Raw genomic sequence first — 25,908 nt, forward strand, 5'->3', positions numbered from 1 at the left:
ATGAAGGGTAACACAAATACTGGCTTGATCCAAAACTTTTGTGGCCTCCAAGAAGTTTTTAATGGTGGGCGTTCACTCATTATATTTGGTATGGTATGGTCCACCTAAGATTTGGATACGCTTCATCTTTTGGATCATGCACTAAAATGAGCTGGCAAAATGGATGGAAGGTATGGATATATAACCATACATCAAGGTGGGTCCACACGACCTGATTCAATAGTTTGTCCCTATTAACCTAATATGCTCGGCTACTCTTGTTGGAGGCAGATTGATGGGTCTAGGTTGACCGTGATGTTTCTTAGAAATCCACAGGGGCCATCCATTTTACCAGATCATGTTAGCTTATGGGCAAAAAATGAATCAGATCAAAAGCTTAAGTGGGACACATTGAAGGAAACAATGGAGATTGAATGACCACCATTGAAATTCCCAAAGCCTACAATGCTGATTATATGCCATCCAAACAGGTCATAAGGTCATTTCCACATCCATGTGAACATATGAAGAAACAGGTGGATAAGTGAATATTTCAAAATTTTCAATCTATGCATCGTGACTATTTCAATATTGCAGGCTCAATACTACTGTTTCAAGTAGTGTGGCCCACTTGATTATTGAATTTGTCTCATATTTGGGCCCATAGCTTAAAATGAGCGGGAAAAAATGATGGACATGATAGGTTTCTCAAAAACATCATGGTGGAAAACTCTGGTTTTTTAAGGTGCTGCATTGGGATGGTGGGATTGCAATAATAGTGTTTCAAGCTGCCTTGGATGTATTTGAGTTTGGGATCTTCGTTATATTCGGGCCTACTGATTAAGAGCAGTTGAAAAAACTGGTGGATAAGTTGGATTCCCAAAAACATTATTATGGGCTACACAATAATGGGTACAGTTTCAATGGTTGGCATTTAATATCACTATTATAAGTTGTGTGGCCTACTTGAGTGCTAGATTTACATCATATTTGGGCCTACCACTTAAAATGAGATGAATAAAATAGTTAACAGAGGGAATTTCTCAAAAAACATCAGGTATTGATTTCCTATCATGGCACATCCATTCATCATGATTAGACCGCACTCTTGGTAATGGTATTTTAAGTTACTTTTTGTAAGTTAAAAATGAATTAAAAAAATAAGTTATTTTATTTAATAAGCTATTTATTTGTTGATTAACTAAATTAACTTAATTAAAAAAAAGTAGCATATTATTTTATTTTTTTATTAAAAAAAAAAAAAAAGAAGCCTTACTTGGTTATCCAAACAGGCCCTAAAAGTAATAAAGTTTGACTTTGAGCTAAAATTAAACCCCTTAAAAGCAACCCTTATTATGTGAAATGATTCCAAGGCCAATGGATTGACTGGCCGGAGGTCATAGACCACGTCATTAACTTTTCAATAATATCTTATAATAACGATTCTGATGACCGGTCGCCAAGATGTAGTCATCGGAATCTATAATGGGGGTGGGTAGTTTTTGCCCAAGTTTGGCTCATCCAGCCGATCCTGGTGCTCCATAGAGTCATCAGCGACAATTTTCTAGAGTATTCCACATTTCTTTCTCTTTCTCTTTCTGTCCACGTAGCTCAAATCCTTTTACATCAACTCTCTTCTTCCTCTCTCCACCTTACACTTGTCATCATCCAACTAGTGTTTTTAAGTGGTTTTAAATGATGTCGACCAAAACTCTTGATGCTCTGTTGGCGCCTTGGGGTGGTACTCATTTTCAAAAGGCACTGGTACAGCACACGCGCGCGCGCGCGCACACACACACAAAAAAAAAAAAAGAAAAAAAAAAAAAAGGTCTTTCTAAAGCTTGCAGTCCATGATAGTATTGTAACAAGAGTATATGTTTTAAGGAGTAAAACTTATGCACTGTTAAAAGACAGGACAAGGACCTTTTATATTAAAAGACCAACACTTGTATTAGTCCACACTCTTCGTATGAATTGCTATTTTATATGCGGGGATAGTGGCACTTAGATGTGGAGTCATGTTGCAATGATCCAAACCATCACATGATGGGCTCAAAACTATCTTTTGGATCACTGGCCCAAAAAAAATAAAAAAAGGTTCAAGGAAAAATCTCAGATTTTTTAAGTAATCTAAGATATATATATATATATATATATATATATATATATATATATATATATATATATATATATATGAATGCTCAGCTACATACCGGTTCGCACGTCATTACGTGCAAACCTTCCTATCAACCGTCGGATAAGGTAGGCAATCTGGATGAAGGCGTTCTTAGTGCAAGCTTGAAAGAGCGAGTTTCCTTCTCTCGCACGCCTTTTCGCCGTATTCTCTAACTCTCCGAAAGATGCGACGTAAGCATTTTCACATGAAATTCTTCCGTTGGGATGCTAGGTGGGTCCCACCAAGATGTTAGTGATAAATCCACGCCGTCCATACATTTTTAAAAATAATTTTATGGTATGAACCCAAAACTGAGGTAGATCAAAATCTCAAGTGGGCCACACAGTGTTGATTGAACTATCACCATTAAAAACTTCCTGGGGCTACCAAATTTTTGGATCAAGCTGATATTTGTTTTTTTTCCATCATCCAAGTCTCTATGACCTAATCTACAAGTTGGATGTCAAATAAATATCACGGTGAATCCTAAAAAATATTTAACGGTGAGAATCATTATCACCGCTGCTTCCTGTGGTGTGGTCCACTTGAGATTTGGATCTGCCTCAGTTTTGAGATAATGCCCTGAAATGATAAGGAAAAATGGATGGACGGGGTAGATTTCTCAAAAACATCATGGTGGCCCCACCTAATTTTCCAGCGCGCAAAAGGCTTTTGCAGGAAATCCCATTTGAAAAAATAACACTACAGATTTCCTGCAAAAGCCTTACATAGGAAATTCCTACGCTGGAAACCTAAGTGGGACCCACCGTGATGTTTTTGAGAAATCCAATCCGTCCATCCGTTTTATGAGATCATTTTAGGACATGCGTACAAAAACGAGCCGAATCGAATACTCAAGTTGGCCGAAAACGTGAAGATTGAACTTACACAATTGAAATATTCGTACGTCACAGAAGTTTTGAATTAGGTTAATATTTGTGTTCTCAGCTAATCCTAGTAGGAATGACGTTATGAATGATATAGATGGCATATAAACATCACCGTCGACCCCAAGGAGGTTTCAACGGTAGGAATTTCCCTACCCCTTTTCCTTCAGTACAGCTCAATTGAGTATTGTATCCTGCTCACTTTTGGTCTAAGTCCTAAAATGAGCGCCAAAAACGGATGAACGGGATTGATTTCTCACAAACATCATGGTGGGCCCCAACTAGATTTCCAGCGAACTTTACAAATTGGGTGCGTCATTAGGGGACGCGAATTAGATAGATGTTGAGTAGCTGACGGGGATTGGATACTGACAAAAACCGAGTAGCCACACTCACTACTGAAGTGACATCACCAAGTTCTGTGTGCCCCACATGATGTATGTGTTGTATCCCCACCGTCCATACATTCGGAGAGATCATTTTAGGATATGGTCCAAAGAAAGAGGTAGATCCAAGGCTGGGGTGGACCCCACCATAGAAAATAGTGGTGAGCGTGACACCCACCGTTGAAACCTTCAAAAGGTCCACCATAATTTTTATTTGAGATCCAATCTGTTCACGTGTTAACACAGACATGAAAGAAGGGAAAACACAAATATTAGCTTGATCGAGAACTTTTGTGGCCCTTAGAACTTTTTAATGGTGGGCGTCACTCTCCCCACTATTTTTTGTGGTGGGGTCCACTAGATCTTTGGATCTAACTCATTCTTTGGATCATGGTCTAATATGATCTCTCCAAATGGATGGGCGTTGTAGATACAAAACATACATCATGGTGTGGCTCACAAAACTTGGTGATGTCACTTCATGAGGGAGTCTGGTTACTCAACCTATCAGTAGCTAATCCGCACCCGTCATTAGGGAGGTGAGGGACGCATATCCCATCCTACCTTCGGCCATCTATGAGAACATGTGGTGGCTTTAAGTGGCCACCGTGATGTTTTCTATGGTCTTATCCACACCATTCATCCATTTTTATTTATTTATTTATTTTTATCATTTAAAGCTATTAGCCCAAAAATGTGGCAGATCCAAGATAGATGTGGGCTACACAGTGGGGATTAAACCCTTACCATTGAAAAATTCATGGGGGCCAAAGAAGTTTTGGATGGAGCTGATATTTGTGTTTTCTCTTCATCCAGATCTATGTAAATTTATGAATAGGTTGGATGGCAAATATAAATCACGGTGGGCCCTAGAAAATTTTCAACGATGAGAATTATTATCACCTCTGCTTCCTATGGTGTGGTCCAATTGAGCCTTGTATCTATCTAAATTTTGGTTCTATGCTATAAAATGATGCTGAAAAATGGTTGAATGGTGTGGATAAAACCCATACTTCATGGTGGCCACTCAAAGCTCCTGCCCGTTTTGAGCTGGGTTGGGGCAGGGTAGGACGCATTAAGAGTAATTGAGGGTCCTCTGTTGGCCCCACTTGAGATTTGGATCTGCCTCAGTCTTGAGATAATGCCCCGAACTGATAAGGAAAAATGGATAGACGGTGCGGATTAAACCCATACATCACGTGACCACTCAAAACTCTTGCCTATTCATACATTTTTCCTTATCATTTCAGGGCATTATCCCAAAACTAAGGCAGATCCAAATCTCAAGTGGACCACACCACAGGAAGTAGTGGTGATAATGATTCTCACGTTAAATATTTTTTAGGGCCCTCCGTGATATTTATTTGACATCCAACCTGTAGATTAGGTCATACAGACCTGGATGATGGAAAAATAAAAATAAAAAAATAAAAAAAACAAATATCAACTTGATCCAAAAATTTGGTAGCCCCAAGAAGTTTTTAATGGTGAGAGTCCAATCAACACTGTGTGGCCTCCTTGAGATTTTGATCTACCTCAGTTTTGGGTTCATACCATAAAATTATTTTTAAAAATATATGGACGACGTGGATTTATCACTAACATTTTGGTGGGACCCACCTAGCATCCCAACGAAAGAATTTCATGTGAAAATGTTTCCGCCGCATCCTTCAGATAGTTAGAGAATAGGGTGAAGAGGCGTGCGAGAGAAGGAAACTCGCTCTTTCAAGCTCGCGCTAAGAGCACCTTCATCCAAACCATCTATCTTATCCGACAGTTGATAGGAAGGTTCGAACCAGTGCGTAGCCGAGCGTTCCTATATATATATATATGGTATTTTGCTACATGTGCAACACATGCCACCAATGATCTTCAGGTGCCCCACTTGTCAAAGTGTCACTTGCCACCGTCATCACCATGCATCCCTCATTTGCCAATGTGCCTTTGTGCTAGCATGCAACATGTGACATCGTCCAACTTTAAGCATTTCACATGTGCCAAATGTACTATTATCCAACTTCAAATTCCCCACATGTTCAACCAAGTTCATTTGCAAGTGTGCGTGCCTCACAGGCTAAAATGCGGCATATGTAATATGCATGCATCAATCTCCACCTTCCAGCACCCCAAACGTGCCCAATGTGCCACATTTGCCACAATCCATCTTCAACTTTGCACATGTATCACCTTTCCATCTTCAAGTATATTTTTCATTTAAAAAAAAAAAAAATGTTTTTTTCCACGCAACAATATAGAAATTGAGGAACTTTTTTTCAAAACCCTTGGGGAAAAAAAAAAGAGGGGAAAAATATATATATTTTCCTTTCCACAGTATCATAGAAATGACGTTTCTCGGAAAACATAAATTCCTCCATTTTATTTCCACAAATCCATGTAGGTGAATTCAATTGCTTAACTTTGAATGACAAATAAAAGAATATTACATTCTTTGAACCATGCAAATGGCTTATCAATGACCCACAAACGGTATAAAAGATGGCATTGCTTAACTTTGAATGACAAATAAAAGAATATTACATTCTTTGAACCATGCAAATGGCTTATCAATGACCCACAAACGGTATAAAAGATGGCTCAAATTTCTACGTGTGCTAAATGTATCCACATTATCAAGTGTCCATATTCATCCAATACCTATGGGGTCCACTAATTGAACATGTTGGATGACTGTGTGTACATATGCCACCCTGAACTGTTGGTGAATGTCTGATTATGACCCACAAAATTCTACCAGGCTCTGCGACTCCCCCCTTTAAGAAACTATAAGATTCAGCCTCACAAAAAATGTAAATGAGACTTAAAAAAGGACCCTAGAATTAGACCCAAAAATAAAAATGAAAAATTTACGAATCAAAAGATATCGCACTTTAAAGATTACCACTTGCAAATTGAGAATATCTATTGTAACAGGAAATGGAAAAAATAAAATCAGAAGAGAATTCTTCACCAGTGCCACTGATTATTCTGCACCTGAACTGCAGAAATCAAACTTAAATCCACTTAAGAGTCAATGCTGATCATTTTGCCCTCTCGCAAAAATTGCAACAGCTGTAAGTAGTCTTGTTAGCTACAACTAGATCCAAACATTCACATGGAAGACCCAATTCACTCATCTTTTCTGTTAGAATTATTTATGAGAGGCAAAGTACATGAATACTTCTTTCACTGGGTACAAATGGCCCTACAATGCAGCAAAAACAGCTAACCCCACACCCCCCCCCCCCCCCCCCCTCTTTTTCTGGCAAAATCTATATTGGACACTATAATGTCTACCTTTCCAGCCTTATTCAATTTGTGTGTGTAATTCCTGCCAACGGCCCCCTATGGGCCCTTCCATCATCTTCTGGGCCAACCAAGTGAAACATCCATCCTGTTTATCTATAAGGTGCCCCACGAGCCCCAAATTCATTGGGGAAAAAAAAATCTGACCCAGCCATCCAGAAACTAATTCCATGACATCTCTCATTTGTAACCAATCATGTTCAGTCCCCACCCACATTCTGGTTCTTTCTGTTTCACTGGCATTACAACAGCATCAGGCTGCCAGGAAGACTTCATCCGCTCCTCCTCCAGACCACTGTGACCTTGAAAGAGTAGCTGCCTCAAGCTTCCCACTCCCCTACTCTCACTATCCACCGATGTCATGCCTGAATTCAAATCAATTCCTGGCCTAGAGATGCCGATTCCACTCAAACCTGATTGCGAACTCATTAGGTTCATAAGAAAAGGCGGTCTGGAAAAGTCCTGGGGAAAGGCAGCTGTGGAGCCCATTACTTGTGGTACGACAGTGGCTCCTCTCGAGTCCAAATATGGGTTGGAACCACCAGGTCCATAAAATTGTGGAGGGAGGGGCATGGTGAGCCCCATCGCAAGGCCATTGTAGCCAAATGTTGCAGGTGACGCAGGTTCATAAGCCAGCACAGGTTGTGCCCCTGAACCACCACCAAACCTTGCCAAAGTAAGACCAACTGTGGAAGATTCCACGCCCTGCTCGTTCGCTAGAAAGGACCGAGTTCGATTGATATCCATTCTCGATCCCATGATTGAAACAATGGGATTGTCCAATTTCAAATTTTCATATGCTCTCACATCTTGTGACAACGATTTGTTGAGGCTCTGCTGATGATCATGAGAACTGCGGGGATCGAAGAATGAAGGGTTGTTATTTAAATCAAAGTTTCTCAGGGAAGGGTGTCCCAGTGATGAGGCTGAAGCAGGAGATCTGCTGCAATTGCTATTTTGGTGGTATTGGAACCGACCCTCCACCTTCCAATCTGATGATGGATATGGGCATGCGTCCTCATTGTCACCAAGACGGTTAAGGTCCAAGTATAGCCTGTCTGCCTTTCTTGAATTAACCTCAACAGATGAATCGGGAAGGCCTGATGACAGTAAGATGTTTTTAGCTGATATCAGGTCAACCGCTGCATCATCGTCGCCCTCGGCCACATTGAGATCGATTTTGAGGAAGTCTCGTCTCTGCTTTGAAAAGTTGCTGCCAGCCTTTATCATAGACACATTTTCACCATCTGGGGTTCTTTGAGGGGATGCTGGATGGAAGGAACTTGTTGATGCAGACCGCTTCCACCCCAGTTCCCCTTCAAAGTGCAGAGCAGCAGCAGCTGATCCGGAAGGTCCTTCCAAAGCAGAAGAAACAGGGATGGTTGCAGTTGAGGTGATCGGCTGATTAGTAACAGGAACTGCTGGGAATTCGATTTCCTCAGCATCCTCGTTCAGGTCGAAATTGCATCTGCCTTTGTCAATCTTATCAACTGATTCTTGTGCGATAGCAGTGGAATGAGGCGATTCTGAGACATCCCTATAGCCTTCTTGCTCAGTACTAATGATGTTTGAAATTCTTAAGCGCTTCACTTCACCAGAAGATCCATCGTCAGCAAGGTCGTGTCCGCTCAACGATTCATTCTCATCTAGTGGTTCCATCATGGGTTCATCCTGCTTGATTTTGACAGAATCAGGGCTACCAGGCAGCAAGGTTTCTCCCTCCGAGCTTTTCTCTGAAGAAGAGGTGCAGAAAGTCTCTATATAATCAACAACTTCTCGCTCCACTTCTTTAGCGACTTGCCGAGCAACTTCCAATGCATCATCCACCCCATAATCGAATTCCATTTCCAATTTTTCCTGACAGCCCATCTCATTCGATTCTTTGGCATTCATCACCGCTTTAAAGATGTTGCTGCAGATGACAGGACCCTTTCTTCTCCTCACCTTCAAATCTGACTTGCTAACCAGCTTTTGATTGTTGACGCCTTTCTCCAAACTGTCTTTCCTCTTAGAGGAAGTTTCTGGACCTGACCCACTGCAACTAGCAAAATCCAGCAAAACCTTATCATAAAATTCGCCATCTTGCCCCATAGATTTGCGCTTGATTGTGCTTCTTTTATAGTTTGATGGCCCGCTCTTATGCTGGGGCCCAAGTATACCATTACTATGCAGAAGATCAGGTGACACAGGGTTCCTTGCACAAGATTCACCCTCATTTTCATCAATATTACATGATAGAGGTCCTGTCACACATTTCTCAGCATTTGCAGGAGAAGAGGACGAAGAAGCAACTTCTTTTAGTCCGGAAGAAGTAGAAACAGCACATGTTTCTTCCTTGCTGACTCTGCATAGGCTACCTTCCTTGATATTCATCTTAATATTCATTTCCTTCATGTCATCATTGATATCTTTTGTCTCCAAAACATCAGAAGACCTATCGTCTGTTTTTCCATTGGTTGGAACTAAAGAATTGTGTAACGCAACAGAGTTTGTCCCTTCTCCAAGACATTCAGAGGATCTGTCAGCAACAGACGAGCTTTCCTGAAGAGTGTTTGGCAATAGAGAGGAGCCCAAAGCATTCATGTCTCCTGGAGACCCATTTGCACTTGCTCTATTTGATGTGATCTGAGGCGGATCTTGGTTAGATGTTGGGGCACTTGCATCATCAATGATCTCTGGCCAGGAAATATCTGTGCATCTTGAAGCACTTGAATGCTGCATTTTACTCTCAGCAGGATCTACCTCACAATTTCCTTCCTCAATACCTTCGCGAGGAGATACTTCAAAACCAGGGGATTTTGAGCATCCACCCTCTCCAGCTATTTTCATGTCACTTGAGGACTTGGCGTCATCTTCATGACATGCCCCACCTGTCTCCATATCCTGGTGATTTGGATCTTTATCCCTAGCCTGATTCCATCTATCAAACAAAGTTCTTGCCCTCTCCTGGACTTTCAAGCTCCTGTTGCCAAGGAGATGTTTGACAGTTTCCACAATTCCTGAAGCAGTTAAGCTCTCATCTAGAGGCAGCTTCTCAAGTGCTCCTAGCACTGCACTGATTGATTCTTCCACAAAACTGTCACTTGTGCCACCACTACACTTTTGAGCTTCCTGGAGCCATTGGTCGAGAAACCTACGCCCGTCTAACTGAAGAAAATGATTAAGGCAACCATTGTTCTCTGTCGCTGATAAGGTACTTGCTACAATTGACCATTGTCTGGATGCATTACCTACATTCTTCATAATAATTTCACTCTGCCTCTGCATAACAGCAACCAGCTCTTCGACTCTAGCAAGGTTTGTGAGTCCACCTTTCATCTCAGTTGGGGTGAAGAAATCTTCTAACGTCATATTGCCTTCATGCACCAGCTAGGTACTTCCAACACGCTAATACTCTTATCATCTGCTGTTTCTGAAATACACATCTTAAATTTGATGAGTTGGCTAAAAAATATTAATGTTCATTGATAACTAATACCAAATAATCCTGAAAGCAAGGGATAAGGTGAGGTGAGCAACAAGTTTAGTGAACAACAAGATATGTCACATTCCAGGATGAAAAACCAAGCACTGATTATTTTAGAATTCATGTAGTTGGTGTGTGATGGATGCAAGCAATTGAAGGTCAAACATAGAAATGAAATTCAAGAGCACTATGAGCAGATACGAGTTCCATTACCAATCAAATCATGTCCATGCAGCTCTATTATCACATAGATGTTTATTCAGTTCTAGTGCCAAACAAATAGTGTTCATTCAGTTCTATTACAAAACAAATAGTGCTCATTCTTAAGAAAATGGACCCTTTTTTTTTTGGGGTGAACTTATATATATATATATATATGTCAGAATTGAACCATACAAGAGATACATCAGACTAAACTACTAAAGTTGGCATACCCAATCAGAAAACAGTATCTGCATCAAGGATAACCCAACATTGATGGGGACATCAGAGGACCTACTCGGATGTACCAAAGACGGAGATGACCACTCACATCAGCGCAGCTTTCTTTGTGGATGGGTAACGAGTTCCAGATGGGGCCCTCCGAGCCATTTTGAAGACCTCACATGCATTGGACGTGCATCAGGAAGACCCCACCTTGGGATGATGCATGTGGGCTGCTTAGGAAACTATTTTAGTCATAGGATTTCTATTTCGTGTCGATCCGACCGTTGGATCTTGTCGATCAGGCCATCGGGTCACCAGATCTTTTACATCTGGGCCCCTTGGATTCTGATCTTGCTTTCTTTATGTTTTTTGTTATTTTTAAGAGTTATTTGATGGTTGAGATTGATAATATATGTTTTAGTTTTCTTATTTTGGACGATGGGCCACTTCACTTAAGTGAGTGGCATAGTTGTAATTATGCTAGATTTTAATTTTAAATTTTTTATTATAAAAGCACGGGGGGGGGGGCTTCCAATTAAATTGTGGAAGGGTAGAAACTTGTTTGGTGGTGGATTCTCCAAGGTACATCCTTCCTCTTCCTCTTCTTCGAAAGGTAGTCTTCTTCTTACATCTTTCCCCTCTCTTCTTCGAAAGGTATTCTTCTTTTTCTTCTTCTTCTTCTTCTTCTTCTTCTCTTATCTTCCTCTTCTTTTTTTTTTCCTTTTTTTTTTTTTTTATTATCATTACAACCTTCTAAACTCTAGATCTTCAATTTCCTATTTTCCCCAATTTCTAAAAACCCTAATTCCAAAATCCCCAATTCCCATGAACCCTAATTCTCCATATTTCAGATTTTCCCCTTCCTTAACCCTAATCATAAAACCTACAAACCTGTTCATTGAGTGTGGAACGTATCTATACTAAATTGGAAGTTCTATCCTTCCATCGGTCCTAGTTTTAATTGATTTATGTGATTTCTTAGCATGCGGGCATGTGATTTAGGTTAAATCAAATTTTATTTCCTATTGTTTACTCTTAATTACTTGGTAGGTTAACATATTTTGTTAATTGAATTACTTTATGGACTCTTTCATAATCTCCATGTTGCATGCTAGCATTAAATCATGTGTCCTGCATCAAATTTGGTGTCAAAGCGCATAGGTTTAACATAGGATTTTTGTGTTGCATCTAGGTTAGGGTCACATCTAGGGTTAGTAGAGCATTCATTGCATATAAGATCATATTGCTGAATTTTTGTTTGAGTATCTTATTGCTTAAATTTCAGTTCACGGCCCCACTTATTCCATTGCTGAATTTTCAGCTTGTAATTTTCGAATTACACATGTGCTGAATTTTTAGTTTGGCACCCTCGGATTACTATCTTGCTGAATTTTCAACAAAAGATTTGAGGATAGCGACTTGCTGAATTTTCTGGTTAGTGTGTCTGGTGTGATCTCTCAGTTAGTACTATCATTGTCATCACGTTGTCCTAGGACCTAGGGTTTCCTTTAGAGAGTCCTTCTGTATGCCCACTCGTCCAGGACGTGGTTTTGACCTACATCCCACTATGAATCTAGAGCAGATTGACGAGGCCCTTAACGCTATCAACAACCATCTGACGGCTATTGAAGTGCATAATAGGACCACCACAACTCAATTGACCGTGATCAATGCACGTGCCAATCGGCTTGAAGCCTCCATTCAGGCAAACCCCGACACTCGGGAAGATGTCCAATCACAAGTCAGGGATCAAGTTGAGACTATGCCACTTGCAATTATTAGCCGCGCCTTAAGCCAAATTGTAGGAAGTGATGATTGGCGTAGGGATTCAATTTTCCACACTTATGCCAAGTGTGGTGGCAAAAATTGCAAGGTGATCATTAATAGTGGCAGTTGCATCAATGTGGTATCTACTCGCACCGTGGACCGCTTAGGTATGCTAGCCGTTCCTCACCCTCAGCCCTATCGAGTCTCATGGGTTGATGCATCTTCAATTTTGGTTTCTCAGCATTGTCCTATTCCCATCCAGTTTTGTTCTTATACGGACACGTTGTGGTGTGATGTTTTGTCTATGGATATAGGCCACATCATTTTGGGCAGGCCTTGGTTGTATGTAGGGTTGTTCACGAGTCAAGCTAGCTCGAAAAGCTCGCTCGACTCGGCTCGAGTCAGCTCGGATTGACTCGGCTTGAATGGTCGATTCGAGCCGAGCCAAGCTAATTGTTTGAAGCTCGAGTTGAATTCAAGCCAAGTTCCAGCAGGGGGCATTTTAACTCGACTCGACTCGAAGCTCAAACTCGAGCTCGACTCAGCTCGCTTAATAAATATATTAAATATTATATTATATTATATAATATATATATATATATATTATTAATATAAGTTTTAAGTTTAAACTTAAAAATAAAAAACAAACCCTAGAGTCTCTACCTGACCGCATGCACCCCCTTCCCTTTCCCTTTCTTCTCTTTCTCTGCCCGCTGCCAGCCGCATGCCCGCCCCAACCACCACCACTAGTTTTCATTTTAGCTCCACAATAGTATGATTTCAATCTCTTGAGATCTACTTCGTAGGCGAGAAACCCAAGAAATTCGAGACGGGTTCTTCTCAGATTTGTTAGAGCTTCAAGGAAATCCAATGATTTGATTGGCTAGAGCTCTTAACTTGGATTTCTGATCTTTGTTCTGCTCTGTTTCTTTTCTAGTACTTGGATTTCTGCTGGTGGAAGAAGATCAAGAACAGAATGGTTCTTATAGGTTTCTTCATCCGATTCTAAGCTTTGTTTGGTTTTTTTCATCGGGTTTTGCTTTGATTCTCTTAAGATTTTTGAATTTTTCATCATGGAGGAGGATCAAGAACAGAATCCATTACTCTCTCACCCAACAAGCTCGAGCTCGACTCGAGGTAAACTCGACTCAACTCGAACCACTAGCTCGACTCGAACTCGACTCGACAGCTTTGGCAAACAAGCCAAGCTTCAATGTTGAGCTCGAGCTCGAACTCAAGTACATCATGGACAAGCCAAGCCAAGCTTAGCCCACCTTGACTCGACTCGGCTCGATGCTCACCTCTAGTTGTATGACATGGACGTAACACTATTCGATCGCTCGAATACATGTTCGTTTTTGTATAGAGGCAAAAGGATTGTCTTGAAGTCTCTCCCGCCCAAAAGCATCCCTAAAAGGGAGGCTGTCAAGACATGTGGTCCTGAAGATGTGACGAAACTCCAACTTGAGTCTCTTCCTATAGTTAATGCCGAAGAGTCTGAATGAGAGACTAAAACTGATTTGACGTTGTATGCACACGTGGCAAGTAAGGTCACACCTAAGATTATTATGGAGATGTCTCCTGAGGTTACACCCAAGGGTAGTGTAGAGTTACCATCTGAGGTGAGTCCGGTATTGGAGGAGTCCAGTGTTGTTATTCCAGAGAGTATACCGGATGAGTTTATACCCGTGCGGCCATGTACAAACATGATATGGAGAAGCTGATGGTTGGATTAGATCTTACAAGACATAACAGTGGACCCCACATAGCCCTGTCATTGTTACCGAACTCAACTCGAGCTTGAGGCGAGTCGTGACGCGGAAGTAGTGCCTATGTGGTATCGGTGCAGAAACGGAAACTGGGAGAGTATCTTCTCCAGATTTTCTCGGTGCAAAAACGGAAACTGGGAGAGATCTTCTCTAGATTTTCTCGGTGCAGAAACGGAAACTGGGAGAGATCTTCTCCAGATCTTCTCGGTGCAGAAACGAAACTGGGAGAGATCTTCTCGGTGCAAAAACGAAAACTGGAAGAGATCTTCTCAATGTAGCAACGGAAACTGGGAGAGTTCTTCTCCTTCAAATTCTCTAACCCAGGAATGATTCTAGCCATCCATCTTAGTTCCTTAGTGCACAAGCATATGCAAAGACAGCCCGAAGCCATGTTTCACGGCGCCTTCAATGGCCGCGAGCGGCAACTCGTCGAAAGCGTTTTCTTCCAAACCCAGGAACGGTTCTAGCCATCCATCTAGTTCCTTAGTGCACAAGCAAATGCAAAGACAACCCAAAGCTGTGTTTCACGGTGCCTTCAAAGCCCGCGAGTGGCAACTTGCCGAAACCGTTTTCTTCCTAACAAACTGATTAAAGGGCGCTCAAATACGCCATGTAAGTACGTCATCTTGCTCGCAAGAATGCCACACCGAGTTGAGTTCGAGTGGTGGTCCGAGCTGAACCAAGTTGAGTTCGGGCCAGCTCAGACTTGGCTCGAAATTTTTTCCAGCTCCAAAATTCAGCCTGACTCGGCCTGAACCCAGTTTCGAACCGAGTCAAGTCGAGATTTTCCGAGTCAAGTCGAGCGAGTTAACTGAGCTAACTCAGTTCGTGTCCAACTCTAACCGGTCATCACTTGTCAGGGTTCTTCAACTCCCATCAAGTTTGACCTCCCAAAAAAATAAACACGCATCTAGTTTGGCCAAATATAACTGTCAATGGATGCAACACAACAGCAGGGTTAAACTAGTAAGGTAGGTGTAACTGTGAAAAGGATCTTCTATAATGACAGCACTACAATAACTAGTTATGCAGCTTCACTAATCATTATCAAGCCATAGAAAATGTTCTTCTCATGATGCTCAGACATTCTTCTTGACTCCACACAAACTTTGGATTCAAGGTAAACAGCAGCATCCCGCATCATGCTTTAAGCTCTAAAGAACCTAGAAAGGCTTCCTCTAGAGATTCCTTATGATATCTCCCAAGAGATGCTAACCATTGCAGATCACCTTCAAAACTTACGGGTGGAAATTGACTTCATGCTCTTGGAGTTGTATAGCTGTTGTTGGAATTGGAACCACATTCTCCCTCTTGGCTCCACCCTTCTAGTTTCTCTTTTTGGCTTCACCATTCTCGTGTTTCTTTTATTATGGCTTCACCAGTCTACTGTTTCTTTCTTCTTGGCTTCACCCTTCTAGTTCTTTTTTTTTTTTTTTTTTCCTGCTTAATATATAGTGCTCCATTTCTAATTTCCTTTAATTGGACGGCACACGCACACACACAATTAGATCACACATGCACAAACACACACACACAGAGGGAAAGATGATTACATGCAATCAACAGTATGGGAGCCTCCCATTCCGTCCAACAGGGTGTGCCCACTGTAATGTGTTTCAAATATCCACCCCATGCATTAGTTGCACCCTCTGTTTTTTAGGCCAAGGGCCAGAAAATCAGCTCGGTCCATAACTCAGGCAGGTGGGTCATACTAGACGGAAGAGTACAGAGGGGATGGCTAGGGTAGGTTTCTATGTGGGGTCTCCAATAATCTGTATATGCCATCCGACCAATTCATTGTGTTCAATTGTCACGCCCCCAACTCTAGAAACATGGTTAGAACTAACCCTGGACTCGAGTTAACGGGTCATAGCCTTAGGAAAAATACCTTAACAAGCACATTCATGATACACATTCACATTTCAATCACAAACATATAAGAAACCATCATAAATTTATTTAACTTAGTATAATGTGCTTTCCAAATCCACAACCACGACATCAAATAAAAGATAAATACTAATAACAACAATCATAAGACCATCATGGTCCGAACTGAGAATCAGAATAATCATCTAAACTAAAACACTTGTCCGGCCACTCTCTGATCTTCCTGACTTTTTCCTCATCCTAAAAGTCAATCAATTAAAGGGGTGAGCTTTCCACAGCTTAGTGAGATAGCTCCTCAACAAGTGAACTATATGATTTTCAAAGATAAGCCAGGAATTTAAATACGAAAGATATAAGAATTTAAAAGAAATGGATGCATGATGTAAATGCATGCTCATTTTTCACAGTATTCAGTGCACTTTTCTTTGTGAACACCAGGGCCAATTTTATTACAACTGGCCAGGTAAAATACTCTCAATCCATATACTAACATTTCTCTAGTTGGACAGCTAGGAGCCTTAAAATTTAGTTACTTGGATTACACAAATGAGTCTAAACTTATAATGCGAGGGCATTTTCACACCGAGCTCGAGTGGGGTGGCCTATGGGATGCAGGTGCACACTCGGGGTGGGCAGCCTATGGAACCCATGGATTTGGGGCCCGTGTGAGGTGGAACCCATGGATTTGGGGCCCACAAGGGTTCGGTCGAAGACCTAACCCATGGATTTGGGGCCTGGGCTATGAGATAAAGGGATTAATTCGTCACGCTCTATCACTTCGAGCTTTTAGAGCAAGTGGTTAATTGTCCTGCATCAACTTACTTCCCATTGGACAGCCAGAAGTCAAATCCCTATTCGTCGTTCCTCTTCCTAGCATGGGTGACGAGTGTGCGGGCATGCCAGAATTGGGATTACGGTTCCAATTCAAACCAAACAACAATGACCCCGAGCGCCAAAGTAGGCAGACATTGTGTATGACCGAAGTCTAAGGAGATCGATCGCCTATTCGACCACTCGCTCAAAGTGTAAATTGATCAGGCGATAGTTAGAGGGTGGGGTTCGTCCTCTGATAACAGGTTTCTCCTTGCCTTCCATACGAAGGGACTTTCTTAATGCATGAATAGCAGAATGCAAAGTGATAATTTGAAAATTCGACCGCTAAAGAGTATTCAGATTCTGGCTATCGACTACTGTATTTATGCTACAGATTATACTAGAGAAAGCAAGTGCAATAAGTAAATGATTACTCTAAAGGAAAGGAATTACTTGATAGAAGCTGCGATTACACTATGGAATGCAAATTTGACAGGACAAGATAATTTGAAGATAATTGATTTGTTTGGGTTAGTGTGGGACAATTTTCTTGTTAACATTTTCTTCTATTTATAGTTTTGATCCAAGCATTTTGGATCCTTCTCACGATCTGACGGTTACCATAACCGTTTTTTGCCCATGCTCTACTTCCAGATTCTTCCCACAATCTAGTCTTTCTTGAGTCTTTAACCCCTATTCAGCATTCGTGGTGACTCGACCGTTGGCTGATTTAATCATTCGGTCGCTTGAATTCGGTCGCTCCGCAATGATTACTTGTCATGTGCAAAACACGTGATACCACTCACTTGAAATTCGGTCGCACATTCTCATTGCCGTCTTTCGTTCATTAATCTTCATACACATGTGACCCACACGAATCTGACCGAAACAGGATCCGGTCAAATCGGGTACAAACAATCCCGACATGATCTATAACCTAGATTCGAAGGGAGACCCTCATTGGTACCACTTAGGAGCAGGCACTTTCAACCCCGAGGACCTCAAAATGTTCCCCTCTATTTTAAATCACTCAGAATAAGTCCTCACTACTCTGAATCAATCCTCACCCTCTCATCTAGCATCCATAAATGATTATGATGAATGCGTAACATAATCGCATATGCCATTTTACAAACATAACTCTCTAAGTATACCTTCCAAAATAGTACTTTCTAATAAAATATATTTCCAATCATGACTTTCTAAATATAGAATAATTGTGTGATGTATGCATGCAAGACGAGATGTCAGTGCCTACTTGAATCAGAACCACTCACCCAAATTGACTCGCAATTGTGGGTAAAACACCCTTCGGTATGTCCGTAGCGCTTGACGCACTCTTGTTTCTTTTCGTTTCAAATATTCTTAGGTAAACATTTGGAAAAGTATTTCTTATGATGTTTCCGTTCTACCATTTCTATTTTTGAAATTTTTATATAAATAACTTTCCTAATATGAACTTTCCTATTTAAGAAACTTTTAAAATAGAACCTTCCTAATTAGGATTCGAATCTGACAATTTTAATAGGAAATCTAGCTTTATTTGGTTGAAATAGAATGGACCAACTATTAAACAAAATGGGGTTTATCCAATAGTCTATCTTATACCAACTTAATTGTACTAACAGCTCACCCCTAGCATGTAAATTCCAAGGGATTACCGGTTTGATCTTATTCTAAATTCTTAAGTCTTATTTACACTTGGGTTGATCATTTTAATCAAGGTCGATCGTCACACAGGCTTGACAGAAACTAAACCACGGGTCAGGTCAAAGGGAAACTCTCTGTTAATAAGGGCTCAACAGAACTTATGATGACCGCACAAAGGGGTTGATTGGATAGTCCTGGTCTGAGCATCCAATCAACCCACAATTTGGGCTATTTTGATAGGCCAATCTTAGCCGTTGATGCTCGATTTTTTTGATGGCCTTAGGGGTGAGATTAGGTCTAGATTTAACGACTTAGATGACCTATCTAATTAATTCATTTTGGGCCATCTACAAATCAGATCCAAAGGTGCACACTAATCCTTGAAAACTAAAGGCGATCGAGGTCCAAAAGTAGTCCTACTCTTGATCGCTTCCTAGAGTTCAAAGGTCGGCCGTTGCTGGTCCATCTTCAGGTCCAAAAAGATCATAATTATGACTAGAATAAAGATAAAATACATTGATCTAAGCATTTACAAGAACAAAAAATAAAAGTAGATTTCCTTCGCAAATTAACACTTTCCACAAGGATCAAAATAACTTGATTTCTTCAATGACCAAAACCTATATTTTGCTTGGAGTGTTTTGGGTCATTAGTGGGCCCCACTTATTGATCAAAAGGGTGGCCCCAAGGGCCTCCACAATGCTGCCTGAAAATGGTCCATTTTGAGCCCTCAAAGGGGACTGTAAGTGGGCCCCACACACTGCCCAAAGCATGGCAGCGTGGGCCCCACTTGCTGGTCTTTTTTGGACCATAATTTTCCAGTACAATGGGCTCAACTAGGCCCCACTTGGATCTCAAAACATGTCGGCAAATTTAATCTCACAAAATGAATAATATCAAAGGCATTTATCCGTTAATTTTCACACTGTACTAATAATCAAAATAAAAGGATTTTATAAGGAGAATATTATCGACTTATTGAGGGATCTTGCAGCCATTAGTGGGCCCCACTTTTAATCCAAAAGATGGCCCCAAGGGCCTTCATATCACTGGCCCAAAACCAGCTGAACACTGGACCGTGAGTGGGCCCCACACGCTGCCCAAAATGAGGCAACATGGGCCCCACTTGCTGGTCTCTTTTGGACCATTAATCTATGGCACAAAAGGGATTGGCGGGCCCCACTTTGGTTCCAAAGTATCCCAGTAACTTCAATTCTACCGATTTCTACTTTTGTCAAAAGATCGGGTCCGATCTAGCCATCTATCATACCAACCGTTGTACGAGCTGTTCGTAAAGATCGGGTCCGATCTAGCCATCTATCATACCAACCGTTGTACGAGCTGTTCGTAGGGTGTATGGGCAATTATTCAAGGATTTTTAAGGGCCTTGATTTGCTTGATGTTGGACCTTATAACCCAATCATCAGATCAGCCCCCGAATGGTTCAATTTCGGGCCGTTCTTAGACCCCGATCACAAAACAATGTAAACTATAATATAGAAAATTTTAAAGATTTTTATAGGTGGGGCTACTTACTATAGGATGGGGATTAGAGGCTGGAAGGTTAAAAGCAGTGTTGAGGTCCAACCCTCTCAGTTTTCCCATTTGTCTGCAGGTTAAAAGTAGTGTTGAGGTCCGAAGTAACTCCCATACCCTTTTGAAAACTTTTCTAGAACTATGACGTAAACCTCAAGTCCTTATCACATACAATCGACATTGGAACTCCTTGCAACTTCACGATTTCATCTATATATAACTTTGCCAACTCATCCAAGGTGGAGATAGCACGCATTAGAAGGAAAAGCACAGACTTAGTAAATCAGTCCACTATTACCCAAACGGCGTCATGATGGCGCCATGACTGTTACGTGCCCAAAGCAATCTCATTAGTGACATGCTCTCACTTCCACACCGGAATCGATAATGGTTGCAGCACTCCTACTGGCCTCTAATGCTCGGCCTTGACTTGCGGGTACGTGAGACATAAAGACACATATTCGGCAATCTCCCTCTTCATATTCTGCCACCAATACTATCTATGTATATCCTAATACATCTTGATTCCTCCAGGGTGGATTCTATACTTGGTCCGATGAGCTTCATCCATCACTTCCTTCTTCAATTTTGCTATGTCTAGGATGCACAATCTTCCTTGAAATCTCAACCCTCCATTTGCACCAGTTTTCCATTTTGGACTCTGATCATTTGATGCCTACTCTACTTGTTCTTAAATCCACATGATGTAGGATGAGTGAAACTAACCTAGGATGCAAGATGTGAGATCAAATTCGCACCAATTTCAGCATTTAACATATAAAACCAAACATATCCACATAATAAATTCAAAAAATTCAGATTTGTAACACAAGGGGGCTTAGGCTATCACATACGCAGTGCACGAAAATATAAAGTATTACAAGAGTGGCCCACTTGGAAGTAGGAACTTCCAATCTAGCACAGGTAGTACAACAACCACGTAAGAAAACAATGACGCCAATAAAATTGGGTTTGGGGAAGGGATTTATAATATAATATAATATAATTAAAAAAATCAGATTTTCGTTAGGGTTTTGGAGTCTAGGGATTGAAATGTGGGATTTTTTGGGAATTAGGGATCTATGGATTAGGTAGGGTTTGGAGGGGAATCAATGAGGGAAGGTACCAAAAGGGGGCCTGCACGTGGCAGCCCGTACGGACGCACGTGCGTGCGTGTCCACGTATGGATGGGCAAGGGAAAAGGGAAAGGAGGTGGATTGGGTAGGGTTCTGATGGGTTTAGAAGAGATGTAAGGGAAGGAGAAGAACAAAAAGAGAAGAAGTAGAGTACCTTGTTGGAGAAGAGAATGAGGAAGAAAACACCTTGGAGGAATCCACTACCAAGCAAGCTTCTACCCTTCCACAATTCGATTAGAAGGAAGGGTTTCTCACAAACCCTAAAACAAAGAGGAAAAACACCCAAGTAAGTCCTCTGATGTCCCCATCAACTCTCCCCGGTTGAGAAGAATTCGCCACTGGCGAAATAAAGTTTTGGTAATGCTCAATGAGGTCGGGATCAATGCATTGAAACTCTGCCTTTGTAATCAAGGTTTTGTTTAACTCTGGCCTGCTTTTCCACTTCACAAGGTATTTCTAATATCCTCCATGGCAGGTAGAGACCGCTTGATGGTCCAGAACATCCTCGATCTATTATTTCCGTCTAGGTAGTGATGGAAGAGAAGGTAATAAGTGGGAAGTAGTCTGGTAAAGGCCATGGACTAGGATCGGGGTTGGGGACACCATCATCTGGGGTATGAGAAAGGTTTGCAGGAGGGCTAGAAGATGGAGGTGTGGGTCCGTCACAAGGCACAAGGTCCTCCATGTTGAATGTTGCACTAATGCCCATGTTAGATGGAGTATCCACCACATACGCGTTAGGGCCCACTCTTGTCAAAATTTTATATGGACCAGCACTATGGGCATGCAATTTCCTCATGGTTCCCTGTGGGAATCGTTCAGGCCTGATGCGGACCATGACGTAGTCACCAACCTGAAACTCCTTAAATCTACGATGTGAATCTGCATAGATTTTATAATGTTGATTACTAACATTAATGTGCCTCTTGATCTCGCTATGCAATTCATGAATATGTCGTGCAAATGCTTCCACGGACTCAGATGGCCTATGTGAGACGGACATGGGTATGAGATCTATAGGGGCTCTAGGCTTGTACCCAAATATTATCTCAAATGGACTCATTCCTATGGACCTATTGATGGAATTGTTGTATGCAAACTCAGCTACGAGCAAAACTGCATCCCAAGTCCTAATATGATCTCCCACCAAACATCGTAGCAGATTCCCTAAATTGCGATTGACAACTTCCGTCTAGCCATCAGTCTGAGAAATGTACGCTGAAGGAAACTGCAACTTGGTTCACATCATGTGCCATAGAGTTTTCCAAAAATAACTCGTAAACCGCACAATCTCAATCTGACACAATGGTCTTCAACAAACCATACAAACGAACTACCTCCCCAAAGAATATCTTAGCCATGTTAGTGGCATCAAATATTTTGGAACATGGAAGAAAGTGAGTCATTTTCAAAAAAGGTCCACAACTACAAAAATGGAATCGTGCTTTTTAATCATCTTGGAGAGCCCAAGCATGAAATCCATGCTAATATCAACCCATGGGGCATGGGGGGTTGGCAAAGGTGTATATAAACCGGTGTTTTGCTTCCTCTGCTTTGCAAGCTGACAAGTCTTACATTCAGTGTTGTCATGTGCGGTCGCATTTGCGAATATGCGATCGCATATGCGCATATGTGGGCCGATCGCATATGCGGCAGTGGCATATGCGATCCCTGCACATATGCGATCGCATATGGCACATGTGCTAGCATATGTGATCGCATACTGCATATGCGATCGCATAATGGCCAACGGTCAGATTTTTGACCATTTTTTGACCTTTTTTTTTAAAAAATACGGATTTTTACTCTATAAATATGCATTCTAAGCATTCCTACTTGCAAAAAAAAACTCAAACTCTCTCTCTATTCTCTATTTCTCTTACTACATCCTCTCTTACATTACATATTTCTAATTCTAACTTCTAAGTACTTTACAATCTACATTCTACATTCCACTCCTCTCCATCCATATTCCATTTCCATATTTCTTTTCTTTTCTTTCAACTTTCAAGAATCAAGAATCAAGGAAGGGTACAAGAATCAAGAATCAAGAATCAAAAATCCAAGATACATCATACATCATACATCATACCATTACCATCCATATTCAAGAATCAAGATTCAAGAGTCAAGAGACTCCTCCTCACTCCTCTAGTCCTCTCCAATCTCCATCCATTAAGTTTTCTAAATTCTAAGTTTCTAAGTCTAAGTTTCAAACAACTTCTTTCTATCATTTTTTTTTTTTAATTTTTTTTTTTATATTTTGTTTGTTAATTGGTTTGTTACTCTGTTAATTGTTAGTTGTTACAACTTACAATACAAGTTACAAGTTTGAAGTTACAACTTACAACTTACAAGTAACAAGTTACAACTTACAAGTTACATCTTACAAGTTACAACAAGATTTCAAGATCAATACTCAAGTGAAGGGGCAAAGGTGAAGAGAAGACAAGTAGACAACTTAGAGTCGAATTTGGAAGTTGAAAGTTGGAAGTTGGGAACCTCTTTTAGATTTGTTACATTTGTAAATTGTAATTTTACTTTTATTTGTGTAAATCTCTCTCTCTCTCTCTCTCTCTCTCTCTCTCTCTACAAGTGTAAGTGTGTAACTTAACTCTCTCTCTCTCTCTTTTTCTCATTTTCTTTTCCCTCTTCTTCTCCCTTTGGACCCTTTCTACAAGTGTAAGTGTGTAACTCAGCTCTCTCTCTCTTTTTCTCATTTTCTTTTCCCTCTTCTTCTCCCTTTCTACAAGTGTGTAACTCAACTCTCTCTCCCCCTCTTCTTCTCCCTTTCTAGTTTCTACAAGTGTAAGTGTGTAAGTGTAACTCTCTCTCTCTCTCTCTCTCTCTCTCTCTCTCTCTCTCCCCCTAAGTCCCATCTCTTTAGGCTCTTTACTCTTTACTCTTACTTACTTCTCTTAGATCTACTTCTTTCTTACTTCTTAGTCTCTTACTTTACTTTAGTTTTCTTTTTATTTGTAGTTTACTTTCTAGTTTCTAGTTAGTAGCTAGCTAGTTACTTTTTAGTGCTAATACACACACCACCATCCACCATCATAATGTCTTCTTCCCAATCTTCCTCTTTGAAGCCCAAGTCGAATGACCCGGTTTGGAAGTATGGGCACTACCGTAGTGCTACTGAAAAGACTCACATAGTATGTGAGTTATGTGGATTTGTGAGTTCCGGTGGCATTGCAAGGCACAAGCAACACCTTGCAAGCATGCGACAAAATTACTCCAGAAATCCAAAGGGAGATCGTGGAGTATATGGAAAAACAATCAAGAAAGAAATGCAATAGTGCCTTACGTTAGGAGAAATATATGGAACAAGATGCATATAAAGATATAAATGTAGTAAATGTAGATGAAGCTAGTCTCTCCCCCTACTTCGACAGGCTGGTCTAGACCACAAGTACAACCATCGAAAAGAGCCCGAGGGCATGGGTACATAGATAGATGGTGTAGACCACACCTCGAGGATGTGGTCGACCAAAAGGGTAGAGGGAAAGGTCCGGCTCAAACAACTTTAGAGAACCGGTATAAACAAAAAGATAGGAAAACCACAATTCAATATATTGCTAAGTGGTTTTACCAAACCGGTGTTGCTTTCAATGCCATTAAATCGAAAAGCTTCAAAGTAATGATTGAGGCTATAGGTCAATTTGAACCTGGGCTTAAACCTCCTTCATATTATGAAATGAGGGAGACATGGCTAAAAACTGAAGTTGAATATACACAATCCTTCATAGCTAAATATAGGGAATCATGGAAAATATATGGTTGTTCACTAATGGCCGATGGATGGACCGATAAATCCGGTCGGTCTCTCATTAACTTTTTGGTAAATTGTCCAGCTGGGACAATGTTCTTACAGTCAGTGGATGCGTCGGGCCATTCGCACACAGGAGAATATTTGTTTAACTTACCAGATAGTGTAGTTGAAGAAATAGGTGAGGATTACGTTGTACAAGTAATTACAAATAACGAAGCCTCTTATGTAATGGCCGATCATCTTCTTATGAAGAAGAGGCGACGTTTATTTTGAACCCCCTGTGCGGCCCATTGTATTGATCTTATGTTAGAAGATATAGGTAGATTATTTATAAATGTGATTGCAATGGCTAGAAGAATCACAGTCTTTATGTACAAACACGCCCTTCTTCTCAATCGAATAAGAAAACACATTGGGGGTAACTTGCCACGTCCAGCAGTCACCCGTTTCGCTACAGCCATTTTAACACTACAAAGGCTACATGCAAAGAAATCAGAACTTAGAAGCTTTGTAGTGTCGGCCGATTTTACAAGTGGGCCTTGGTCAAAGAAGGCTGAAGGGAAACGGGTTCAACAAACAATTCTTTCTCAAAATTTTTGGACTTAAGTGGTAAAGGCGCTAAAATCATACAAGCCCTTAGTCACTATGTTGCGATTGATGGACAGGGATGAGAAGCCCGCAATGGGCTACATATATGATACGATGGAGAGTGCGAAAAATAAGATCATGGACCATTTTAACTATAGAGACCGTGATTACAGGCCAATTTTAGATATTATAGATAGAAGATGGGGCAGCCAAATGTCATCCCCATTGTATTCATCTGCTTACATCCTTAACCCAACCTGTTTATTCGCTTCTACTGATCCAGCAGAAGCACTAACTATGCATATAGTTGGATTTATTGATGTCTTGGAAAGAATGATTCCAGATAGAGGAGAACAGGACAAGA

The 25,908-nt window shown here is 41.0% G+C and overlaps 1 protein-coding gene across 2 annotated transcripts in view; it reads right to left on the reverse strand.

The window, feature by feature from the left end:
* Positions 1–6,311: 6,311 nt before the first annotated feature.
* Positions 6,312–25,908, reverse strand: part of LOC131237239 (uncharacterized) — a 41,242-nt gene continuing 21,645 nt past the window's right edge. Inside the window, exons 1-2 of one of the 2 annotated variants that reach the window (XM_058234928.1) lie at positions 9,962–10,092; positions 6,312–9,813 (exon numbers count right to left, since the gene is read on the reverse strand). In XM_058234928.1, coding sequence (XP_058090911.1) covers positions 6,912–9,611 — 2,700 coding nt within the window. In that variant the 5' untranslated portion in view covers positions 9,612–9,813; positions 9,962–10,092 and the 3' untranslated portion in view covers positions 6,312–6,911. Of the gene's footprint in view, positions 10,144–25,908 lie in introns of those variants that run through there. The other variant, XM_058234927.1, reaches the window with a different exon arrangement.

Source organism: Magnolia sinica, chromosome 2 (assembly GCF_029962835.1).
Source record: "Magnolia sinica isolate HGM2019 chromosome 2, MsV1, whole genome shotgun sequence".
NCBI classification, from domain to species: Eukaryota; Viridiplantae; Streptophyta; class Magnoliopsida; order Magnoliales; family Magnoliaceae; genus Magnolia; species Magnolia sinica.